At 33.8% G+C, this 20,677-nt stretch overlaps 2 protein-coding genes across 4 annotated transcripts; one reads left to right on the top strand and one right to left on the bottom strand.

Annotated features, from left to right (window-relative positions):
• Positions 1-878: 878 nt before the first annotated feature.
• LOC114279883 (UV radiation resistance-associated protein) lies at positions 879-19,383 on the top strand. Of its 3 annotated transcripts, XR_003635416.2 has the most exons (7): positions 888-1,354; positions 10,214-10,420; positions 12,746-12,926; positions 13,700-13,848; positions 14,144-14,371; positions 18,255-18,384; positions 19,111-19,383. XR_003635416.2 is itself a non-coding variant. In XM_028222165.2 (6 exons), exons 1-6 carry the CDS (start codon positions 1,160-1,162, stop codon positions 19,231-19,233), a joined length of 1,083 nt encoding a protein of 360 aa, XP_028077966.2. In that variant the 5' UTR covers positions 879-1,159; the 3' UTR covers positions 19,234-19,383. The 3 variants fall into 3 exon arrangements, 2 of the variants coding, with proteins under 2 accessions (XP_028077966.2, XP_082734058.1); XM_028222165.2 differs by lacking the exon at positions 18,255-18,384 and having other exon boundaries at positions 879-1,354; XM_082877932.1 differs by lacking the exon at positions 18,255-18,384 and having other exon boundaries at positions 913-1,354; positions 7,533-10,420.
• LOC114303470 (uncharacterized) lies at positions 4,525-7,550 on the bottom strand. Its single transcript, XM_082877230.1, has 4 exons — positions 6,212-7,550; positions 5,289-6,101; positions 5,073-5,131; positions 4,525-4,980 (listed from the first exon to the last, which is right to left on the bottom strand). The coding sequence occupies exons 1-4, from the start codon at positions 6,666-6,668 to the stop codon at positions 4,525-4,527; spliced, it is 1,785 nt and encodes a 594-aa protein (XP_082733356.1). The 5' UTR covers positions 6,669-7,550.
• Positions 19,384-20,677: the final 1,294 nt, after the last annotated feature.

The raw sequence follows: 20,677 nt of genomic DNA, 5'->3' as shown, positions 1-20,677 counted from the left end.
AATAATTTAAATAAATTTAATTAAAAACTAAAAAATAAAATAAATTATTCTGTTTAGTTTTGAATTTTTAAAAACATTTTTATGAGTTTTTAATTTGTATTTTTATATTTTTAATGAGTTTTTAAAAATATTTTAATCATTTTTTTAATAAAATTTTTAGATCAACTTAATCTTAATATATTTAAAAGTTAAAAATTTGTACAAAAAATCTATAAAAAAATTTATTGAATACAACAAAATACAAAAATATATTAAATTTTTACATTTTTTTGCATTTAGTGAATTTTTACATATATTTTTCACAAATATTATATTTTTTAAGCGCATTTCAATTAGGTATATTTAAAAAATAAAAAATTTACTTTTTTAAAAAGTGAATACAATTTTCTGAAACTAAACATCATGATTATTTTTCAATTTTAATTTGAGAATCCAAAACCTCTATAAGAATATTATTATCAAACTCATTATAATTTTTTTCCCTTGATTATTTTATAGTATAAAATCATAAAAACACTTATTCATTGACTAACTACTTCAATTGAATATCAAATCACTACCTACGTGTAGTTAGGAAAAAAAGACCCAACAAATGAAATAAAGAATAGAACGTTTATTGAAGAATACATCTGAAAGGATAATTACTTAAAATAGAAAAATATACTTTTAATTAAAATTTAACAACAAATTTAATTATTTTGATAGAAATGGTCTAATAATACAAAATTTGGAGACTCAAATTGTGTGGGTAAGCCTTTTTGGGTAAATGGTTAAAAGTGAAATTTTAAATTTTAACATATTTTATGTTGCATTATTTTTTTATTTGTTTATATATATTTTTAAAAAAATAAAAAAATAAAAAAATAAAAAAACTAACTTTTTGACCTATCACTGCCAAAACAAACAACCCAAAAACACGAGGCAAACGAGTCCTGAAAACCTCTCTCCCTCGCTCTGCTCTTCCAAGCTACCCTGAAATCGAAACTCTCGAATCGAACTCCTTTGAGACCTTTACGCGTCGACTATATATATATATCACGTGAATTCGATGGTGGTGATGGTGATATTGAAACCCTAATTGGCCCAATTGGGACGATGGTGGTGGGGTTGGTCGATGATCTTTTCTTCTTCATCTTCTTGAACCCTAATTCAATTCTCGATGGAACAGAACCCAAAAACAGCGAAGAACAAAGCTTTAGTAGCGGCAGAGAATCAGGACAAGGACATTGTGAAGGTCGTTCAATGGGAAGATTTCGAACAAGAGCTTGCGCGTCTCATGAGTCTCTCCTCTGCCCTCAACGAAGCTAAGGAGAAGAAGCTCTTGCTTCAACAGCAACTCGACTCCCACATACAGGTAGCGTTTTAATTCATTTATTATGTCAGATTTTGATGATTACTGACGTGTTTGGTTGCTGGGAAAGACAAGTAAAAAGAGAACAATTAGGGCCTACATGTTCTGGGGTTCTCAAAATTGAAGCTGTCTGTTCGTTAAATGCTCAAATTTCACTTCATTTCCTGTCAATTTTGATAATTTATGCTCTGTATCTGATGGTTTTTGTTCTCCTAGTTTTTTAATTCCGAGGATGAAATTTGAATAATAATGGAAATCAATAGAGGACTGAAATATGGCTATTATTAGCTGTTAAAGAATGAGTTGATAGAGAGTTAATAGAGGGTTTACTTGTTTTGTGGTTATGAATATTTAGGCATTTCCTTTGGAATTCCTCAAACAACTAAGGTTTTATCACTACACCGAGTACAGACATATAAAATCAATTCATTTCTGCCTTTCTTCCGCCAGGTGGTTTAGATTCTTATGGTCTTTGAGAATAAAAAAAACAAAAGAGGTTAAATTAGTAGACAAATATATAGTAATGAATTGAAAGTTAAATAAAGTTTTACTTTACTTGAGTTTTGAAAATTTAAGTGTTTGCTTAATTAAAAGTTCTTAGCTTCTGAACTAGCTGAAAATGTAATTAAAATTTGAGCATAATGGTTTACGTTCATCTGGTTTCCTAGAATGAAAACTGAGGAAAAAAGAAGAAGGTGGTCTTTATGAAGGCTAGTTGTGAATGAAAGAGATAATTAGAGTTTTTTTTTTATTTTCTTTGCTTCCCAGACTTGAAGCATTCCCTTCTTAGAAAGTTTGCATTCCAAAAGCAGCAAGGGTTTTCGTGTAACCATATTTTGTTGATGAGGAAGTGGCTGAAAAGGGATGAAATTAAAATGGTGTCCCGAACCTTGATATACCCTTCCAAGAAGAGTTCAAAGCTTGGTTTTCTGCGTCCAATAATTTTATTTATTCTCCTATCTTTTTCATTTCAAATTATGCCTTCTCTTTAGTTGATGAAGAAATGGAATAAAGAAAAAGCGTGGAATTTTGGCAAATGAAAAAAAAGAGAAAGGAGTCCTTTTGGGTCCATAAGAAATGAGAAACTTGAAGTTCCTATTTGTTTGTCTTTGTGTAAAAAATACAAAAGAGAAAAAGAGTTCCTAAGTTGAGTTATAGTTGGAAATTCCGATTCGTATTGTCTATTTGCATGAGAATTCATGTGGCATGGTGTTTTTCTACCTTGTAATAAGTTCATAGAAGTAGTGTTTGAAACTATTTGGTTGGGGAGAAAAATGACAAGGAAACTTTTGAAAATTGAAGCCTTGAAAGAAATATATGTTAGAAGTTTGATTAAGAGTTGCATTTGATCTAGAAATTACGGACAACAATGGCTAGGTTAGGGAGCAATTGATCATTAGAAGACTTGTCTTCTTTCTTCAATTGCTTAAGCTTGACCCTTTAGTTGGCTTTCAAGAATTTTGAGAAAAAGAAAAGACAAACAAAATTAAAATTTTACTTATTTGTTTAAGTTCTTGGGAAAATTGAAAAAACCAATTAACACAGAGAAATACTTAGTTCATTATTTAGGGCTTGTTTGGTATTGTTATCATGTTTGATATTTTCAATTTTTTTTTTTTTTTTTTTAAATTTTTTGTAGGCCACATAGTTGTCACATTGAGAATCTTATCGTGAATCAAAATTTGAATTTTGCGAATGTGAATCAAGTCGAATCAAATGGAAAATCGTTAAGATTCAATACAAAGTATAAAAATAATGTTAAACAATCGTATATATGAAAAATATTAAAATATTAAAGAATGGAATAAAATTGTTCTTATGTAAGGATATGGTTGCACCATTTAATTCGGAAGGCATTGTCTTCATAGTAAGAGATGTGATTTAAAATTCGCCTAACGGTAAAATTATTCAAAAATCATAATATAATCTCTCTTGATATTCAAAAAATGAACCTAAGAATAACCTCAAAAGTTGGCCTGATGGCAAGGCTTTGGGTCTTGAGGGTGTGTTTCCTCCAAGGTTCTAGGGATCGATACTTCTTAGGTGCTAACAATTCCTTGGGCCATCGGACCGGAGAAAAATCCCTTAAATTAGCCGTGGTGCACTTACGAGAAACTCCCTACCCGAGGGCATGTACACCGCTGGGGATTAGTCGGGCTTTGATCCGGACACCTGGTGCCAACAAAATAAAAAAAAATGGACCTAAGAATCCTATATAGAGTCTAACAAGAAGAAAGAATTAAATGAAGTCCTTTCTTTTAAAACCTAAAACTTTTTAAAAGGTGTGCATAAGTGGCGAAACCATTGGGTCTGAGTTACCTGACCCATGTAATAACCAAACCAAATCAAACCAAGCTTTAAGTCCCATCAAATAGGATCGATTATATGAATTATTCTTCTCTACTCGACTCTATCCAAGGCTATTTGTTAGTCAAATTAAGGAGGTTCATGTCTCTATTTACTACACTAGTCCACGTCAATCTAAATCTACTCCTTCCTCAAGCCCTTCCTTCTACTGTCACTATATCGCATCGTTTCATTACTGCCTCTGTTAGTTTCTGTTGTATATGACCAAACCATCTCAATCTATCCTATTTCAACTTATCTTCTATCAGTACTACCCTTACCCATTTTGAATATACTTATTCCTAACTCTATTTTTTCTGGTCTTGCTACACATCCACCTTAGCATTTTCATCTTAGCAACACTCATCTTATTTACATATTTTTTCTTAGTTGCCTAACATTCTGACTCATATAACATCACTGGTTTAATCAGTGTTTTTAAAGGCTCAAGGCGCATTAAGGTGCTGAAGGTCCTTGGGGGCCTAGGCGCAAGGCGAGGCGTGGGCTTTATTGAAGTAAGGCGCACAGTCTTCGTAAAAAATAGAAAAATTAACATAGACTAATCATTCATAGTACTAAGATAATTTTTTAAAAAATAAAAAGTAATCAAGATTCAAGACAAAATATAGAATAATTCTCAAAGCCATGAAAGTGCATATTACATAACATTTCAATTTTCAAAGATCAAATAATCCACATTCAATAAAATAAAAATAAAAACATAAACACTAAACATCCAAAATATAAATATCCAATAAATACTAATATACGTCTTAACACTTAAAAACATCAATATCAAAAGAAAGGGTAGGTTAGGTCGGTGTCAGTCAATCATCATCCTCAACATCAATGGCAACATCTTCTTTTCCATTAGTTGATTTATATCCCTTAACATCTTCCTCCTCTGTGTCATCTGAGTCCGCTTCCTCTTCATCTATTAATTGAAGTGGAGTTAATGTTGATGATTTAGATATCCTCAGTTGTGCCTTTGAGCGTGAACTTGTTGCTCTACTTGTATGGCTACTTTCTTCTACTCCAGAAGCTCTAGCAACAGTGGCCCACGTCAAGCCATCATCATCATCAAACACAGGCTCATTATCTTCATCTGATTCTCCATCCATCCTCCCAAGCAACCACTCATTGCTTTTATCAATATTTTGCAAAGATATGGGATCAAGAGTGTTGCGCATGTCATACCTAAATCTTAATGTTCTATTGTATTTGACATACACTAAATCATTGAGACGACGTTGTTCCAATCTATTTCTTTTCTTGCTATAAAGCTGCAAGTATTAAAACGATATTAAATTCTATATAATGAGAATAAAAAATATTTGAATTGAACAAAAAATTAGTTAGAATATTAAATACTCACATGTTCGAATACACTCCAATTTTGCTCACAACCCGATGAACTACATGTTAGGCTAAGGACTTTTATCACAAAAGTTTGTAAGTTTGGAGTATAAGAACCATATGATGCCCACCAATCAGTTACGATAATCCACTAGTTAAAAATAACTGTTACCAAGTATTGAGTTTTACTAAAAATATTACTAAAAATAAACTCTATGAGTTTATAATATATTACCTGGTGCTCTCGTATTTATTTGTCTAATTGCAACAGACTTGTCAAAAAGACTCTCAGCCTTCATATAAATACTCATCTCATTAGTGATCAAATCTTGAACAGTGACATCCGGGACCAACCTTTGCATGCATTCATAAAACCCATTCATCACTTCATGATCTTTTTGCACCTCTAACGCTTTTGGGTAAAAGAATTTTGGGTTAAGAAAATGCGCAGCTGCATGTAAAGGCCGATGCAATTGGACATCCCATCTTTTGTCGAAAATTTCGAAAATTTCATTATACTTCTCTTCTTTATGATCAAATGAACTTGCAATGCATTCTTTTGCCCTATCCATTGCCTCATAAATGTATCTCATGAGAGGTTTCTTTTCGGTATCAACCAATCTAAGCATTTTGACAAGAGGACCCGAGACCTTAAGGGCAAACACAACAGTATTCCAAAATGAAGGCATCAACAAAGTTTGTGCCATTCTTTTACCTTGTGGCTCCTTTGCCCATTTGTTTGAGGTCCAGTCTTCGGAGGTGACCATCTTTCTCAAATTGTTTTTTTGTTGATGCATCCTAGACAAAGTTAAAAAGGCGGTTGCAAATTTAGTTTTTGCAGGCTTGATCAAATTCTTCAAATTTGTATAGCGCCTCATCATGTTCAGCAACGTAGGCCGATTGTAAATGTAGCCATGTACTGCAATACCCCTTTCAAATGTCTTTTTCAGTCTAGGTATCTTGAAACTGTCTTCTAACATCAAGTCCAAACAATGAGCAGCACATGGTGTCCAATACAAGTGTTCATACTTAGCTTCCAAAAACCTCCCTATAATGTAACAATAACGAAGAATTATTATTTTCAAGTTTTTAAATTTTAAATACAAAACAAACTATGAGTAAACAATTTTGATGTAAGGAATGAGGAAATATTCTTACCCGCCAACACATTAGCTGCAGCACTATCAGTGATAACTTGCACCACATTCTCTTTTCCAACTTTCTCCACAAACTTGTCTAGTAATTCAAATAGCTTTTGCCCATCCTTTGAATAGCTAGAAGCATCAACCGATTCAACAAACATGGTTCCTCTTAGACAATTAACTAAAAAGTTAATCAATGTCCTTCCTCTCTTATCAGTCCAACCATCAGCCATTATGGAACACCCGTATTTTGCACAATCCTCTTTATGATTCTTCATCAAATCTTCAGTATGTTTCACTTCTTTTTTGAGTTGGGTAACCCGCACTTCATGGTAAGTCGGTGGCTTTATACCAGGACCATATTGGCTAATGGCTTCAATCATTGGTCCAAAACTCTCATAATTTACTGCATTAAAAGGGATATTAGCATCATACATCCATCTTGCAAATCTTTGCACTGCCTGAGCTCTCATTTCTTTTTTGTAAGGGCCATTTGCATCAATTTGGTTTGTTTCCCTTTTGCTTGGTCTCTTCAATTTTTCACCACTGATTCAGGATTGGGTGTGAAGTAAACATCCATAGGCCCTTTTCTCTTTGGCATTTTTGATTTGGATTTGGATGAACCTTGGCTACTACTTGTCAACTTACGGTGTTGATTGACATTGATCTCAACGACATCGACATCTTCATCTTCATCTTCATCTTCCATGTTTATGTCATCGAAATCAGGCAACATGTTCATTTCTTCTTTTTGTGTCTTTTTTTTTGACATGAACTCTCTAATCTCGTCTCTTACATGAGAAGGACACTTCGGGCAAGCAGTGACATTCCTATAACCTTCCGCGAGATGTTGTTTCACCCGATAAACACCTCCATTTGATACTTTACTACAAAAATTACACTCGAACTTGTTTAAATTATTCTCCTCTACCAAATGGGCATATTGCCACGCTGGATCTTTTCTATTACTTTCCGATGTCATTTTCTACCAACAAATTTAATAAATGGAAAAATAATTGTATTAAAAGAATAAATGGAAAACAAATTTAATCTCTAACAGATAAAGGAAAAAAAAAGACCAATACCACATTGTATTAATTAATTATTTGTGAATAATTAATTATTTGTAATTCTTTTCCCTAACAGATAAAGGAAAAAAAATATCAATAGCATTTTACAAATAATTAATTATTTGTAATTTTTTTTCCCTAACAGATAAATTCTTCTCTTACATATTACAAATAATTTTTTTTTTCAATAGCATATTACAAATAATTTTTTTTTCCCCTGATTTTTATAATTTTTTTTGTAAATTCTGCTCTTACATTTTTTTTCAGAGACTCAACTCAAATAATTGAAAAAAAAAGAAAAAAAAGAAGAAGAAGCAAAACAGAGCACTGAAGAAGGAGAGAGAGGAAGAGTCGAAGGCAAAACAGAGCACTGAAGAAGTCAAAGCCCAAAAAAAAAAAAAAAAAAAAAAAAAGCAAAACTGAAAGTCGAAGACGAAGAAGAAGGAGAAGGGGAGAGAGAGTTGAAGTCGAACAGACCTGCGAACCGAAGTTGAAGTCCAGTGTCGCAGTCGAAGTCCAGCTCCAGCAGCCCAATCGAAGTCGGTTGCGAGGCGAAAGAGGAAGAGGCGACTTCGATTAGGGTTCATTTGAGTCGTATTTGGCTTATATGGTACATGAGTTGTAATCCTCTCTGATTACGAGCCATTCGAAAGGTTCATTTGAGTCGTTAGATCAGATCTACCTCTTATACAATCAGTTGCGCCTAGGCCAGAGCCTTGTGCCTCTCTCGCCTGGTTCCAGTCGCTGCTAAGGCGCGCGCCTAACTAAAAGCGCCTCGCCTGGTACCTGTTCAGTCGCAGGCAGTGCGCCGCGCCTTGCCTCGCCTCGCCTCGCCTCGCCTTGCGCCTAGGCGCGATTTTCACAACACTGGGTCTAATAGTCATTTTATAGAACTTCCCTTTTAGTCTAGTAGGTACTCGTTTATCGTACAATAAAGACGCACTTCTCCACTTAAGCCACTTCGCCTTAATTTTATGGACCGCATTCTCTCAAATCTTCCCAGTTGTTGTAATAATCGATTCTAAATAACAAAAATATTCACTCTTAGGTAGTTCTTGATTCTCAGTCTTCACTTCTCCTCTGTTTCCATTGTTATTGTTACTAAAACTACACTCCATGTACTCTGTCTTGGTGTTGCTTATCCTAAATCCTTTAGATTCAAATGCTTCTCTCCAAGTCTCCAACTTAGTGTTAACTCATTCTCTAGTCTCATCCATTAACATGATATCATCTGCAAAAAGAATACGCCGTGGCACCTCATCCTAAATATTTCTTGTCAACTTATCCATAACTAAAGGAAAAAGATAAGGACTTAAGGTTGATCCTTAGTGTAACCTTACAGTAATTGAAAATTCACTTGTCTCTCCAGCAAGCGATCTAATAGTGGTCACCACAATTTCATACATATTCCTAACCACATCAATGTAACGTTTTGTCACCCATTTCTTCTCTAACACCACCATATTATATCCCGAGGCATTCTATCATATGCTTTCTCAAGATCGATAAAAACCATATGAATGTAATATTAAATTATATTTGTTTCACTACAATAACAATAGATAATTTGTGGGTGCAAGTTACTTTAACCTTAAACGTGTTTAGAAGATGCATTATGTAATTGTTTTAGGGAAAAATGAAAAGAAAAGGCTAAGAAGTTGTTAGATTTGACTGTTCCGATTAGATTCTATTAACAATCCTCTAATCACTAAAATAATAACAAATCATGCATAGTTATTGGTTATTTTTGTACTAAATACTCTTAGAAGTTGTATTATGTTATTTGCATTAAAAAAAAAAATTGTAAAAAAGGATTGAATCTGCTAGACACAATAGTTTTAAGAATTGTATGAATCATGAAAAGTTAATCGAAATCGTGAATCATGCAATTCACCATAGATTCTATCCCCAAAATAAATTCATGCATAGATTTGTATCGATTTATGCATGAATGGCGAATAGAATCGTGAATTGAATTGTGAATCATAAAATTATGATAACAGAGGGAGTCCGTGTTTTTGGGAACAAAAATAATGAAAAGTTTGAGAATACCCTTTTTGCAGGAAATCATTTTGGAGAAATTTTGAAAACACGTAAATGGGTTTCCGAAAAGCACGAACTTGTGACACGTCACACGCACAAACAATGACACATACACTAATATGATGATTTTCAAAAAATGAATAATTACACATGGGAGAATCACACAAAATATATGATTTTATATATTTATTAATTGTATATGAATATTTCATTTAAAATTAATAAATATATGTAACTGAACACAAATTTCTAAAGTTTGAAGGAGGAGATGGATTAATAGGTATAAATCTACATTGTTTTTATTTCATCATGAGATCCTAAGTTATTTTGTCTAAACATGTAATGTGTTTCATGTGTCTGTAAGCAATGAACAAGTGTCTGCGCAAGTGTCATAAAGTATATACAAGTCTAATTTCTTTGAAAAAAAATACTAGGACACGTGTCCAACATGTTTTGGAAGTGCCAGATGAGTATAGGTGTCTAGCATATGTTAGATACATACACACTACCTTTTTAAAAGAGTCTGTGCTTCTTATTGTGTTTTCTAAAAATGGGATCTTTTCAGAAAATAGTTTTGCAAACAAGTTTTTCTTATCAATTTTGGTTGTCTTTGAGACCAAAAAAAAAAAAGATATTAAACACGCCTTTTTTACTTCTTCTTTTTTATTTTTACTTTTATTTGTTTTTGGTTTAAATGAATTGAAAAAGTAGAAAACATGAGACTTAATTTTCTTTTTCGTAGCTTTTGCAGTTCCTTAGATTAAAGAAAGAATTAGTAGATGAATGAATATGAAGAAGTTTTGTATTTCAAGGTTAACTGTTCCATGTTTATATGTTCTTGTTATATTCATTGGGTTTTAAATTAAATGAGCCCGCGGAATAGCGGGTGGTTACATGGTGGGCAGGTAAAAGCAGAGTCGTTACATTGGTCAAACCAGCTAGATGATATGCGTGAGAAATTGGAATCTCGAAAACTGGTGATGGGAAATATGTCAATGCATGTGAAGGTCGTAGAAGATAATGTTAAAAAGGAAGAGGAGAGACTCAGCAATGAAATTAGATCTCTTTTGGTTGCTGGGACAGCTCTTTCTGTAGCTAGTAAGCGTTTGCAGGTAATCTTAATATATATCTATCAAAATGATGCTTTTCATTCATACTTGATAGTCCACAAAAAAAAAATTAACTGGCTCTTACTGCTTATGTTAGCCCAGCTGTTGTTGTACTGCAATGTTATCATAATGAATGTAGTCAATGTTGTCAATTAACTGGGACTTGCATGAAGTGATAAAGGGACTACAACTTTGAATTGAAGCCTTGTTCATGTTATTTTATAAATATACAATGATGTTCCTTTCTCAAATGCTGTTTTGATTTTTGGATTGGCTAAAGAAGGAAGCCTTGTTCACTCTTTCTTTTTTTCTCTTTCTGTTCTTCTGATTTTGGGATTTAGGGCAAAAGTAGAGAAACGGAGGATGTTTTTGTGTCCTTGCAGTGTTCCGTGCAAAAATATAATAAAATTACATGTCCCCAGCATGTCTCTGTGTCCGACACTACTACGATGCCTATTTTGAAGTGTCTTTGCTTCATAGGTGAATAGCAATGGGTTCTGTGACATGTTGGATTCTATAAGTCGCTATGTATCTGCTTGTGATGTTCAGTACGTCTGTGTTAATACACTGTGGACTGTTTACAAACCTTAAGGTGGTGTTTGTTTTGAAGGATTGGGATATGAGATTGGACTATTAATCCGGATGGACTAATAGTCCGTTGTTTAGTTGTTAATTTTTACTTCGGACTTATGGTTCCTCCAGACTCTATTAGTCCCATATTTATGGGATTGTTATATCCCATAGGAGGGGGTGGGATAGAAATCAAGGGATAACTCATCTTATGGGATTAGCGTATGAAATTACATTTTTGATCCTCTTGTATTTAATAACTTTTTTTAGTATTGTTAATTTAAAATTCTATATTAAATAAAAAATATAAATTATAAATTATAAATTTAATTTAATTAAAAATAATAAATTAAAAATTATGGCCTTACAAATTAAATTTTTTTAGTGTTGTTAAAAAATTAAATTTATATATTAAATAAAAAATTTATACATTTATCCTTATCCAGTCCGTCCAACCAAACATTAGATTCATTAAAAATAGTCTAATCCAGACATCTAATCCCATGACTAAACAAATATAGGATACAAATCCAGTCCAACCAAATAGTCCAGGACAATGTATCCCAAGACTACCAAGACCAAGACTAACAATCCAATAGATTACAATCCCCTGGATTACAATCCCCTTTTATCCAGTCCGTCCAAACAAACATGCCCTTAAACTCTAATGACACCCTAATAATTTTTTTTTTTTTTTTTTTTTGCGTGTGGATAAAACTAATTATCAGTTCATTAAGTAGTTTTCTCCAATTTGTTTTTTTGACCACGTCGATTGGTCCTAATTTGGTTTCGTCATCTACGCTGTATAATATTCACCATGTTCTCTTTAATTATCAACTCTTCACAAGAATCAATTTTATCTATATTCTACGAAAAAGGAGTTATGACTCTGCTATTGTTTGTTTTCGTGCAAAAGTCCAGTTGCTAGTAAATGCTTTAGTGTTAGCTTTTTGAAGGCTGATATGTTAGAGGTTTAATGAGGTGGAGAGGCAAACAGTTGAGCTGGTCTGCAAAATTTTTGTTACCCATGACAACGCTTGTAAGGGCATGTTTGGCGCGTGGGAATTAACTTGAATTGATGCCCATTCCAGCTTCCCATTCCCTTTCTCATGTTTGATTATAGCAAAGGAAGCTGGAATGGGGTCATTCTCACAATTTGTTGGAATGACTATTCTACTCTTGGAGAGAAGGAATAGTTAATATGTTCCCCATGGATTCCAAATTTAACCCAAAGACCCCCTCGTAGCTGAAGGCAACCACTGTGACCATTGTCTTCACCTCCGGCAACCTTTGCCATAGCTGCGACCCTTATGCCACATGGTTCTCACTCTCTCCTTATCCCCATTTGTATCTCTCTCACTCTCTTTCTGTCATCACGACTAACTATTGTGAACAACCACCACCCTTGCCCAAGAACCCCAATAACATACACTCCACACCTGCAACTTTCATGGCTGTGGCCACCCTTTACAAGCTCCACCACCATTGCCCTCTCTCTCTCTCTCTCTCTCTCTTCCTCTTTATAAAACCAAGACCCACCACCATGAGCTTACCATCATCTCCCAGAGATGGAGACCCACTGACCCACCACCTTCATTTCTCTCTCTCTCTCTCTCTCTCTAACCCTTACAGCAGTGTCTGCTCTCACACCCTAACAACATTTCTGCTCCCTTTGGGGTGATGGGTGGTTTGTGGGATAAAGTTACTACTTTTATACATTTTTACACTACATGAAAATTGATTATGAATTTAATGCAGGAAGCAAATAGATTACTTGCCGGAGAAAGAGGTTATGTTCATTTGAGAAGTGTGCAGAAGTTGCTGAGAGTGAGGCAACAACATTTGATATCACAAGTGTCATTGCTCTATCCCGTGAAGGTTGTGACTGGGCATGCATATGAGCAAGAACTTGAATTTTTTGCTGGCAGTAGTAGATCAGGTAATATGGTTATTAATTGGAAGCCTGTTATGATTTATATATATATATATATAAATATATTTAAATTGTACAAAATTGAGAGTGTGATTGTGTTGGTGTGCACATATCAAAACTGTGCATCACAGAATATTCAAGTTAAGTTCATTTAAAACTCTTCTTTTTTGTAAAATTTTTGGTAAATGTCAACACCATATTAATTATCTGCTCCCATTTGCATTAGTTTTGTGGAATTTTGGGTTGAAACTTTTGGTAAATGCTAACAACATATAATTATCTGCATCTTCTATTCATTATTGAACTTAAAATGCTTTTGACATTTGTGATTCAATGGTTCATGGTTGATGAAATAATATTTTGTATGTTAAATGATGTTTAAATTATAGATTGAATCTTTTTTTCATGTTGAATTAGTGTTAGCTTTTCACTGTTTTTGGTTGTTTGTGGTTAAAAATTAACGAATAATTATATATACAAATATGTATTTTTATATATTTTTACAGTATCCCCACCGTGTATCTTAATTTTTTGAAAATTGCCACGTCCCTTGTCCCGTATCCATGTGTGTCTATGCTTCTTAGTTTATGATTGACTGGATGTACATGCTGATATACAATACAACCGATGGTTGGACTTTACTTTATTATTTAAGTCTCTTAAATGCAGGTCATATAGTTCTGCTGTCATCAGCTGTAACGTTTTATGATTTTTCTGTCTTAATATCTACAACTTGGTTCTGAGAGTCAGTTTATTTCCTTTCCTTTTTTGCTTTTCAGGAAATTCTGCTGGATCAAAACCTATTGATGAAGGACCCTTGACTATTTCAGGTCTACATCTCACTGTGCTCCCTTTTAAGAAGATGAGTTTTTTCACTGATAAGAAGGAGGTTCAGAGATCTGCAACTGCCCTGGGATATGTCGCTCACGTGTGTGCTTTCTCTTTGCCTGGCATAAAATTATTAAGTAGCACATACTTGTTGATTAATTTTAATATCTATGGTTTTTGAAACCATTTGCTCCAGGAAAGAATAATTGATATATAGATGATATGTTTATTTGCACTCAATGAAATTGTTAGTTTTATTGTTTTAAAGAAGAAATTAATTGTTTCAATTGTGTAATTACTTTTTGGTGCAGTTTAGTCATCAGAACTTTTTACTGGCTTGGTTAGCTGGGTACAAAATAACTAAAAGTTGATTTAATTTGTTTGTTTTCTTGCAGGCTGTTTTGATTATTGCTTCTTATTTAAAAGTTCCCTTGCGTTACCCTTTGCGATTGGGAGGTTCTCGATCATATATTCATGACCATGCACCTTCAGCAGAGCCTACATCATCTGATTCAGCATCAAATTCGTTACATTCCTCCGATTTAAAGCCTACAGAATTTCCTCTCTTTTTAGATGGTCAAGAGACAACAAGAGCAGCTTATGCTGTATTTTTGCTTAACAAGGTGTGTTTTTTTTTGTTCAAATGCTATCCGTGGGTTTATAATGCTTATGGAGATGCGGATACAAATAATAAGATCAAATTTGTGCTGCCATTTGTTGAAGAGAATCTAATTACGTACTCATGTTTTATAGTTTTTTTTTTTTTTGGTTTGCTCAGGTTTATATGATTTAGGTTTATGAACTCCTTTAGTATTTGTTGTTGGACTGGACCAAATTCTTTTTCAACTATATGATTCGAAAAAAGGGGTCAAATCCTCTTTTGTTAATTAGTTTCGGCTGGATGCTTTCTTTGGTTTTGAGGTAAACTTGGGCAAACACAGAAGTAGAGAAGAAATAGGAGGAGACCTAAGAGATTTAAGGAGAGGAAGTAGAGGGGAAAAGTACTGCAAGATTTCGGATAGAAATTGTGGAGAGAACAGGGAAATTTGAGAGTGAAAGTATAGGCTTGATCTTTCACTAATTCGTGTATTGTTTCTTTCTATTCTTATATGAGAGTAGGGTGAGGGAATGATAAGGTTTATGAAGTAATCAACATTCCCCACTTCAATGATTGTTGCTAGCTCTGGTAATGGTGGATGTCATACCAGTTTTTGAGGAATTGTAATTATAACCTATGTTACATGGACTTCTGTAACTGAATGTAGTAACTGTGTTCGACAATCCACACTTGGGTAAGGATATAGGTATGTGTCTGACATATAAGTTAGACATTCACCTAGTAAATATATTTAGTATTTTGAGCTTACCATATGACTATGTATAAAACCTCAATACTATGCATGAAATGCTCAATTACACGTTGGTAACATTATTTTACACTAGAAAATAAAAGAAGTATATTAAGAAATATGAATATTTTGTCATGTCACAGTGTTCTTCAACATGAAAATTAGATGAATCTGACACAGATACATGCTTGCGCCCAACATTCATACCGAAGCCCGTGTAATGTAGATTGTAAACGGCCTATTAGAGGACAGGTTGGGTAGGGATTAGATGGGCGCATGTCTTGGTTCGGAAAGACTACAGTGGCTGGCCCATCTTTTTGGCTGGATTTGGAATAGGGGAGATCTAGCATCATGTGACGAATGAACTTAAATGCCAATATATTTCCTAGGCAGTTCTTAAGTCACCTTTATATAAAAGAATCATTCATGTCCCTGTCCCATCTTTTTGTCACCATATACACTACACTAGCTTTCTCTATGCCATCCTTCTGAGCTGCAGTGTCATTGTTATTTCTTTTGCCTCTCTCAAGATCTGAGAAAGAGGATTGGTTGTTTCTAGGGCCTAGAGCAGCAGGTTCTCTGAATTCACTGTCATTGTCTACTCATGTAAACATCTCTTTATTACTCATGTTGTTGGGACTGAAGTGCAAAACTAATAGAGCTCATTAGAGATATGAGCATGTTTAACTCACTTTTATTTTAGGCACATTTTGACTCTGCTGGAACTAATTTTGAAGTGTAAACTACTCTAATGCCCCTTTTCATTAATTTTTTTTTCTCTTTCTACTTTTTTTTTTTCACCCATTTTTTCCCCTTTCAATCCACCACAGCCACACCACAATTGCTGCCATTGCCAATGTCTCCACCACCAAGGGACCACTACCACTATTAGACCAAAAGGAGGAAAAACTCTCTCACAAAAACTTCAACTCACTTCACTCCCTCGATACTTTCACCCATTTTTTCTCTTCACATTCTCTCTTTTAAAGGGTTACAAAACAACACGCCCCACCCCCCACCACCATTGCCATCATTAATCGTCACCCCCTCCCTCCCTCCCTCCCTCCCTCCCTCCCTCTCATTTGTACATCTTTGCAATCAAAACAAAACAATGGTGAGGTGGTTGTGGGAACTGTAATTGTGCTGCCAAGGCAACAATGAACCCACAAATTTATCTTCTCCATATCTCTCTCTCTCTGTGTAAGTGTATATATGCACACACATACACATATACACTTCTATATACACCTCTAATTTCAGTTGTATATCCATAATTTTTTTTTTTTAAATTTTTTGAAGAAGTCCTCACAGTAACAGCCTTACAGATCCTCTCTCCCATACGCCCTATGTCACCTGGAAGGCCTATAGTATCATTTCCAATTTCACTGAGATCATACTGCATTTGGTGGTATAGCTGATATGGGGACAAGGGTTTGAGGGTTTCACCAACAGGCATGATGACGGTGAGAATGGTGCCCATGTATGAGGACTTCTTGAGGGTTTCTTGACTTTGTATGAGGACTTCTTGTCCTCCCCTTGTTCTCAACTTTTGTTTCAATAAAGTTGTTTTGTTGTTCAAAAAAAAAAAAAAAAAAAAAAGAGAATGGTGCCCATGTAGGTGACACCACCTACAGCCCTCTCTCTCTCTCTGTGTGCAAACAACAAATGATATGTTACATATGTATGTATATATATGCATGACAGATGCTTGATATACACACACACACACATATAGGTATGTATAGAGATGCATGTGGAGAGGGTGTGCATAGATATGTACTACGTCACATGTAGTCGGTTATGGGTGTCGGGTGCAGGTGTACATCTAAAAGTTGGTCCTATCAACCCTCAAATTTAAGGGTCCACGAACTTGACAAAAAAGTGTCATATTTTTATATGTCAAATAAAATTGCGTTATATGCAACAAAAATGCAATTTCTCATTTGATAGCACCTATACAACAATATTAACATATAATGATAGTATTATTCCACACCTTTGTCGAAGTGTCGAGTATTTGACATAGGTATTTAACATATTTTGAAGAGTATGTAGGCATTGGATGAGAGAGAGAGAGAGAGAGAGAGAGAGAGAGAGAGAGGGGGTCGTTTAGACATAGTAGAAACCATTAACCCCCTTATTTTGCACTTAAGACCACACCATGGGGGAGTTACGTGCACCGATTGCGGTAGGGTTATGTGTTTTTAGACCAAACTATAGGAGAAAATGTAATTAATTCTAATTCTTACTCATTACAGTAGGGTTATGTGTCTTTGGACCAAACTATAGGGGGAAATGTAATTAATTAAAATTCTTATTTATTTTATCCTTGGGTGATGGAAAGGCATATTAATTAACACAGATTCCATGCCTAAGGAGGGTGAGGATAGGCGATGGTGGTTTCAAGAACAATATTGGGATGGGGGATGCGGTAAATTCAAACAATCTGTTGGACATTTGGGGTAACCAGGGTTGGTTGTCCTTCATGGGACAGAGTTGGGATGTGCCATAGCTGATTAGTGCGGTCTCTAGTGGTATGGCTTTCATGGAAGAGAAGGTGATAATGGTGGTATTATTCTGAATTTGGTGGTCTTTTCCTGAAACAACAGTAATTAAATACATGTAAAATTATGGATGTAGTGATTGTAATGCTGTCTATCCAAAAAGTTTGAATAGAGAGGTCAGTATAAATTTGTTCAAGATCGGCGAGGTCAATGTAATGAAGTCAAACCTCAAGAAGTAGCAGCACAATTTACCGTATTTCCAACTTTCTATTACCAATTGGATGCAAATTCAATAGTTGTTTTGGTTTTATTTTCAATGCAATTGTTTGACTACCATGTCTCAAGTTTGGTGCCATTTTATTCTATCTTGTACTTCAAGATTTGAGCAAAGAACTATGTTTTCATGTGTCAATTTAGGTCCTATGGAATTTGTTGCTCTTAGAAGTTTTCAATCGCCCCTGGCTAATTTTGAATCTGATTAAATGGCACAAGTTTTTCTTGGAATAATTTCTGATAACACTACAGTTGAAGTATACCGACTGTTACTTCCTTGTAACATTTTAGCAGACCAAGTTCAGGTGGATTGGTGATGTAGCATGGTCTTCATGATAATTTTGTCAAAACCTGTGGTTATATGATATGATGATATGTAGATAGTAAAGACAAGGAAGAGCAAGGAGAGATCATGGTAAGAAGATATAGAAGGAGATAAAGAAGAGAGGGAGAAACCAAGAAAGAGAGGGAGATTAGGTAATGGGTAACGAAACTAATGTTTCTATTGAGGTTAGTTCTGACATCTGATTTCATCAAGGGATTTTGACGATTTATAGTGAACTTTATTTTCTTAAATCATATTCCCCTTCATTAATTATGTATATGGCTGCTTTTTGAGTTTACTTGTACAAATAAATAAAGTTTTTATTAGTCTTGTTAGCTTAGACGATTTGTGTTTTATAGCATGTATAAATTGAAATACTCCTGTGTGATTTTTGCCATTCGCTTAATGCCTGTCTTGGGGTATTAATAAACCATTGTTCTTCTTATGAATCCCACATCATCTGGGATGCATCACATGGATGTCATTCTTCGTAGTATTTGGTTTGTGTTTCAATCCTTACAGGTGATGAGTATGTTTTACTGAGTTTAGTTCTATCTGATTTCATCTCGAGGGATTTTGACCATTTATAGCACATAGTGGATGCACTTTGTTTTCTCAAATCATGTACCCCCTTCATTACATGTAATGTCAATTGCTGCTTTATGAGTTTTACTCGTGCAAGTAAATGACGGTTATTTTTATTTTTTTAATATTTTTTTTTATAAATATATTAATCTTGTTAGGCTATATATATATATTACTTTATTAGTTATTTGGATTTTATGTTTTTGTTCATGTTACATAATCATAAATTGAAATACTCGTATGATTTTGTCATTCACTTGCTGATTATCTTGAAGGACCTTACCTTATTAATTATTTTTTTCTTCTTTTTCGATCCCTTGATGTAGGACATAGAGCAGCTTTTGAATTTCATTGGTGTGACGAGTTTAGGCCCACGCCATGTACTGGCTAACTTGAAAGAGCTTCTAAGGACCATCCTTTCTCCAGAATATAAAGATACGTTGTTATGAACTTTCAATCTTCAATTGTATGTTTTTGTAAATGGATTATTTGTGTGTTCTTACACAGGTGCAAATTTTTTTGATGGAGCACCATGCCATATATATACACCACCCTTGTAATTTGTTATTTTAGAGCAATGCAATGCTTAATTTGTAATTTGTCATTGATGCAAATTTTCGTTACTTGATAATTTTATGGAAAAGCATGAAGCATGACCAGAACTACATACATTAGGGGTGTTTGTGGTTCGGTTGCGGCCGGATAACTTTCAATCCGCCATCCGATCGTTTGATTGGCGGATTGGAAAAAAATTAATCTGCATCCGTCTGTCAGATTGACGGATGCGGATTGACAGATAGATGCGAATCGGTTTGGTTGTTTAAACTTTTATAAATTTTGAACATAATACAACTTGTCAATATTTTTATTTTTATTTATTTTTATAACAATTTAACTCAGCATAACTAAAAGATTATCAAGTAAATTGTTAAATATCAATAATAAATACGTATACGTAATCAAAATGATTTCATTACCTTTTTTTATTCAAAAATTATTTAATTTGTTTTTTTTTAAAATGACAATTAAGTCTTATATTTTTCACATAAAAATATCAAATATCAACATTTGTCATTTGATAAAAAGATTTCTAAATTGAAAATAAATTGAAAATAAAACAGAATATCTAAACTCTTTTTCAATTGAAAATACAGACAGAATATTTAAATAAATAGAAAATATAAAGTCTTACAAATTATTAGGGGTGTTTGCAGTGTGGCGATTCGGTTGCAGTCAAAGAAACTTTAAATTCGTCAATCATCTAAAACTAGGCGGATTGAAAAAAATCAATCCATAACCGTCCGTTTATCATCATGTATCCGTCCAAAATGCAACGGATTGGTTCGGTTTGGTTCGGTCAGTTTGGACAGATCAAAATATCCGTTGTTTACCCCTAATATATATATAGGTAAATTACAAATACATCATAGATCGTCTCTTGTGGTTTTAAATATTACAAATATTTTTTTATTAGAATTTGCCATTTAATAGAATTAGCCTCCGTTTGGGAAGTGGGTTGGCTTTTTGGCTTTTTGGCTTTTTTGGCTATTTTAGCCTGGGCTTAAAAGCTTGGTTTGGGAAGGGCTTTTTGGCTTTTTGGCTTTTTTGAGTTTTTTTGTGAGAGAAGAATGTAATGATTATGGGTTGGATGTGATGTTTTGTTTGTTATGGCTAAAATAGCCTATTTTGTTTTTTGTGGCTAAAATAGTCAAAAAAGCCTGCAAACCCACTTGCCAAACACAGGCTTAACAAATTTATTTATTTATTTATAATAAAAAAACTATCTTTTTATACAATAATGAAATTATCAGAATAGTTAATTGATATATATTGCTAAAATAATTAAAAATCGTTAATTAATTTAATAATTAATTTTTGAAAAGAATTATTTAT

The sequence above is a fragment of the Camellia sinensis genome, chromosome 7 (genome assembly GCF_055761805.1).
Source record: "Camellia sinensis isolate YWXY chromosome 7, ASM5576180v1, whole genome shotgun sequence".
Taxonomy (NCBI): domain Eukaryota; kingdom Viridiplantae; phylum Streptophyta; class Magnoliopsida; order Ericales; family Theaceae; genus Camellia; species Camellia sinensis.
This window is presented reverse-complemented; position numbering and strand designations above follow the sequence as displayed.

Excerpts from the sequence above, each read along its gene's own strand:
- LOC114279883 (XM_028222165.2), top strand. The coding sequence starts at position 1,160 with ATGGAACAGAACCCAAAAACAGCGAAGAACAAAGCTTTAGTAGCGGCA. Across the intron at positions 10,421-12,745 it reads TAGCTAGTAAGCGTTTGCAG|GAAGCAAATAGATTACTTGC; the intron begins GTAATCTTAATA and ends AATTTAATGCAG. Across the intron at positions 14,372-19,110 it reads CTGTATTTTTGCTTAACAAG|GACATAGAGCAGCTTTTGAA; the intron begins GTGTGTTTTTTT and ends CCCTTGATGTAG.
- LOC114303470 (XM_082877230.1), bottom strand. The coding sequence starts at position 6,668 with ATGAGAGCTCAGGCAGTGCAAAGATTTGCAAGATGGATGTATGATGCT. Across the intron at positions 6,102-6,211 it reads TGCAGCTAATGTGTTGGCGG|GGAGGTTTTTGGAAGCTAAG; the intron begins GTAAGAATATTT and ends GTTACATTATAG. Across the intron at positions 4,981-5,072 it reads ATTGGAGTGTATTCGAACAT|CTTTATAGCAAGAAAAGAAA; the intron begins GTGAGTATTTAA and ends TAATACTTGCAG.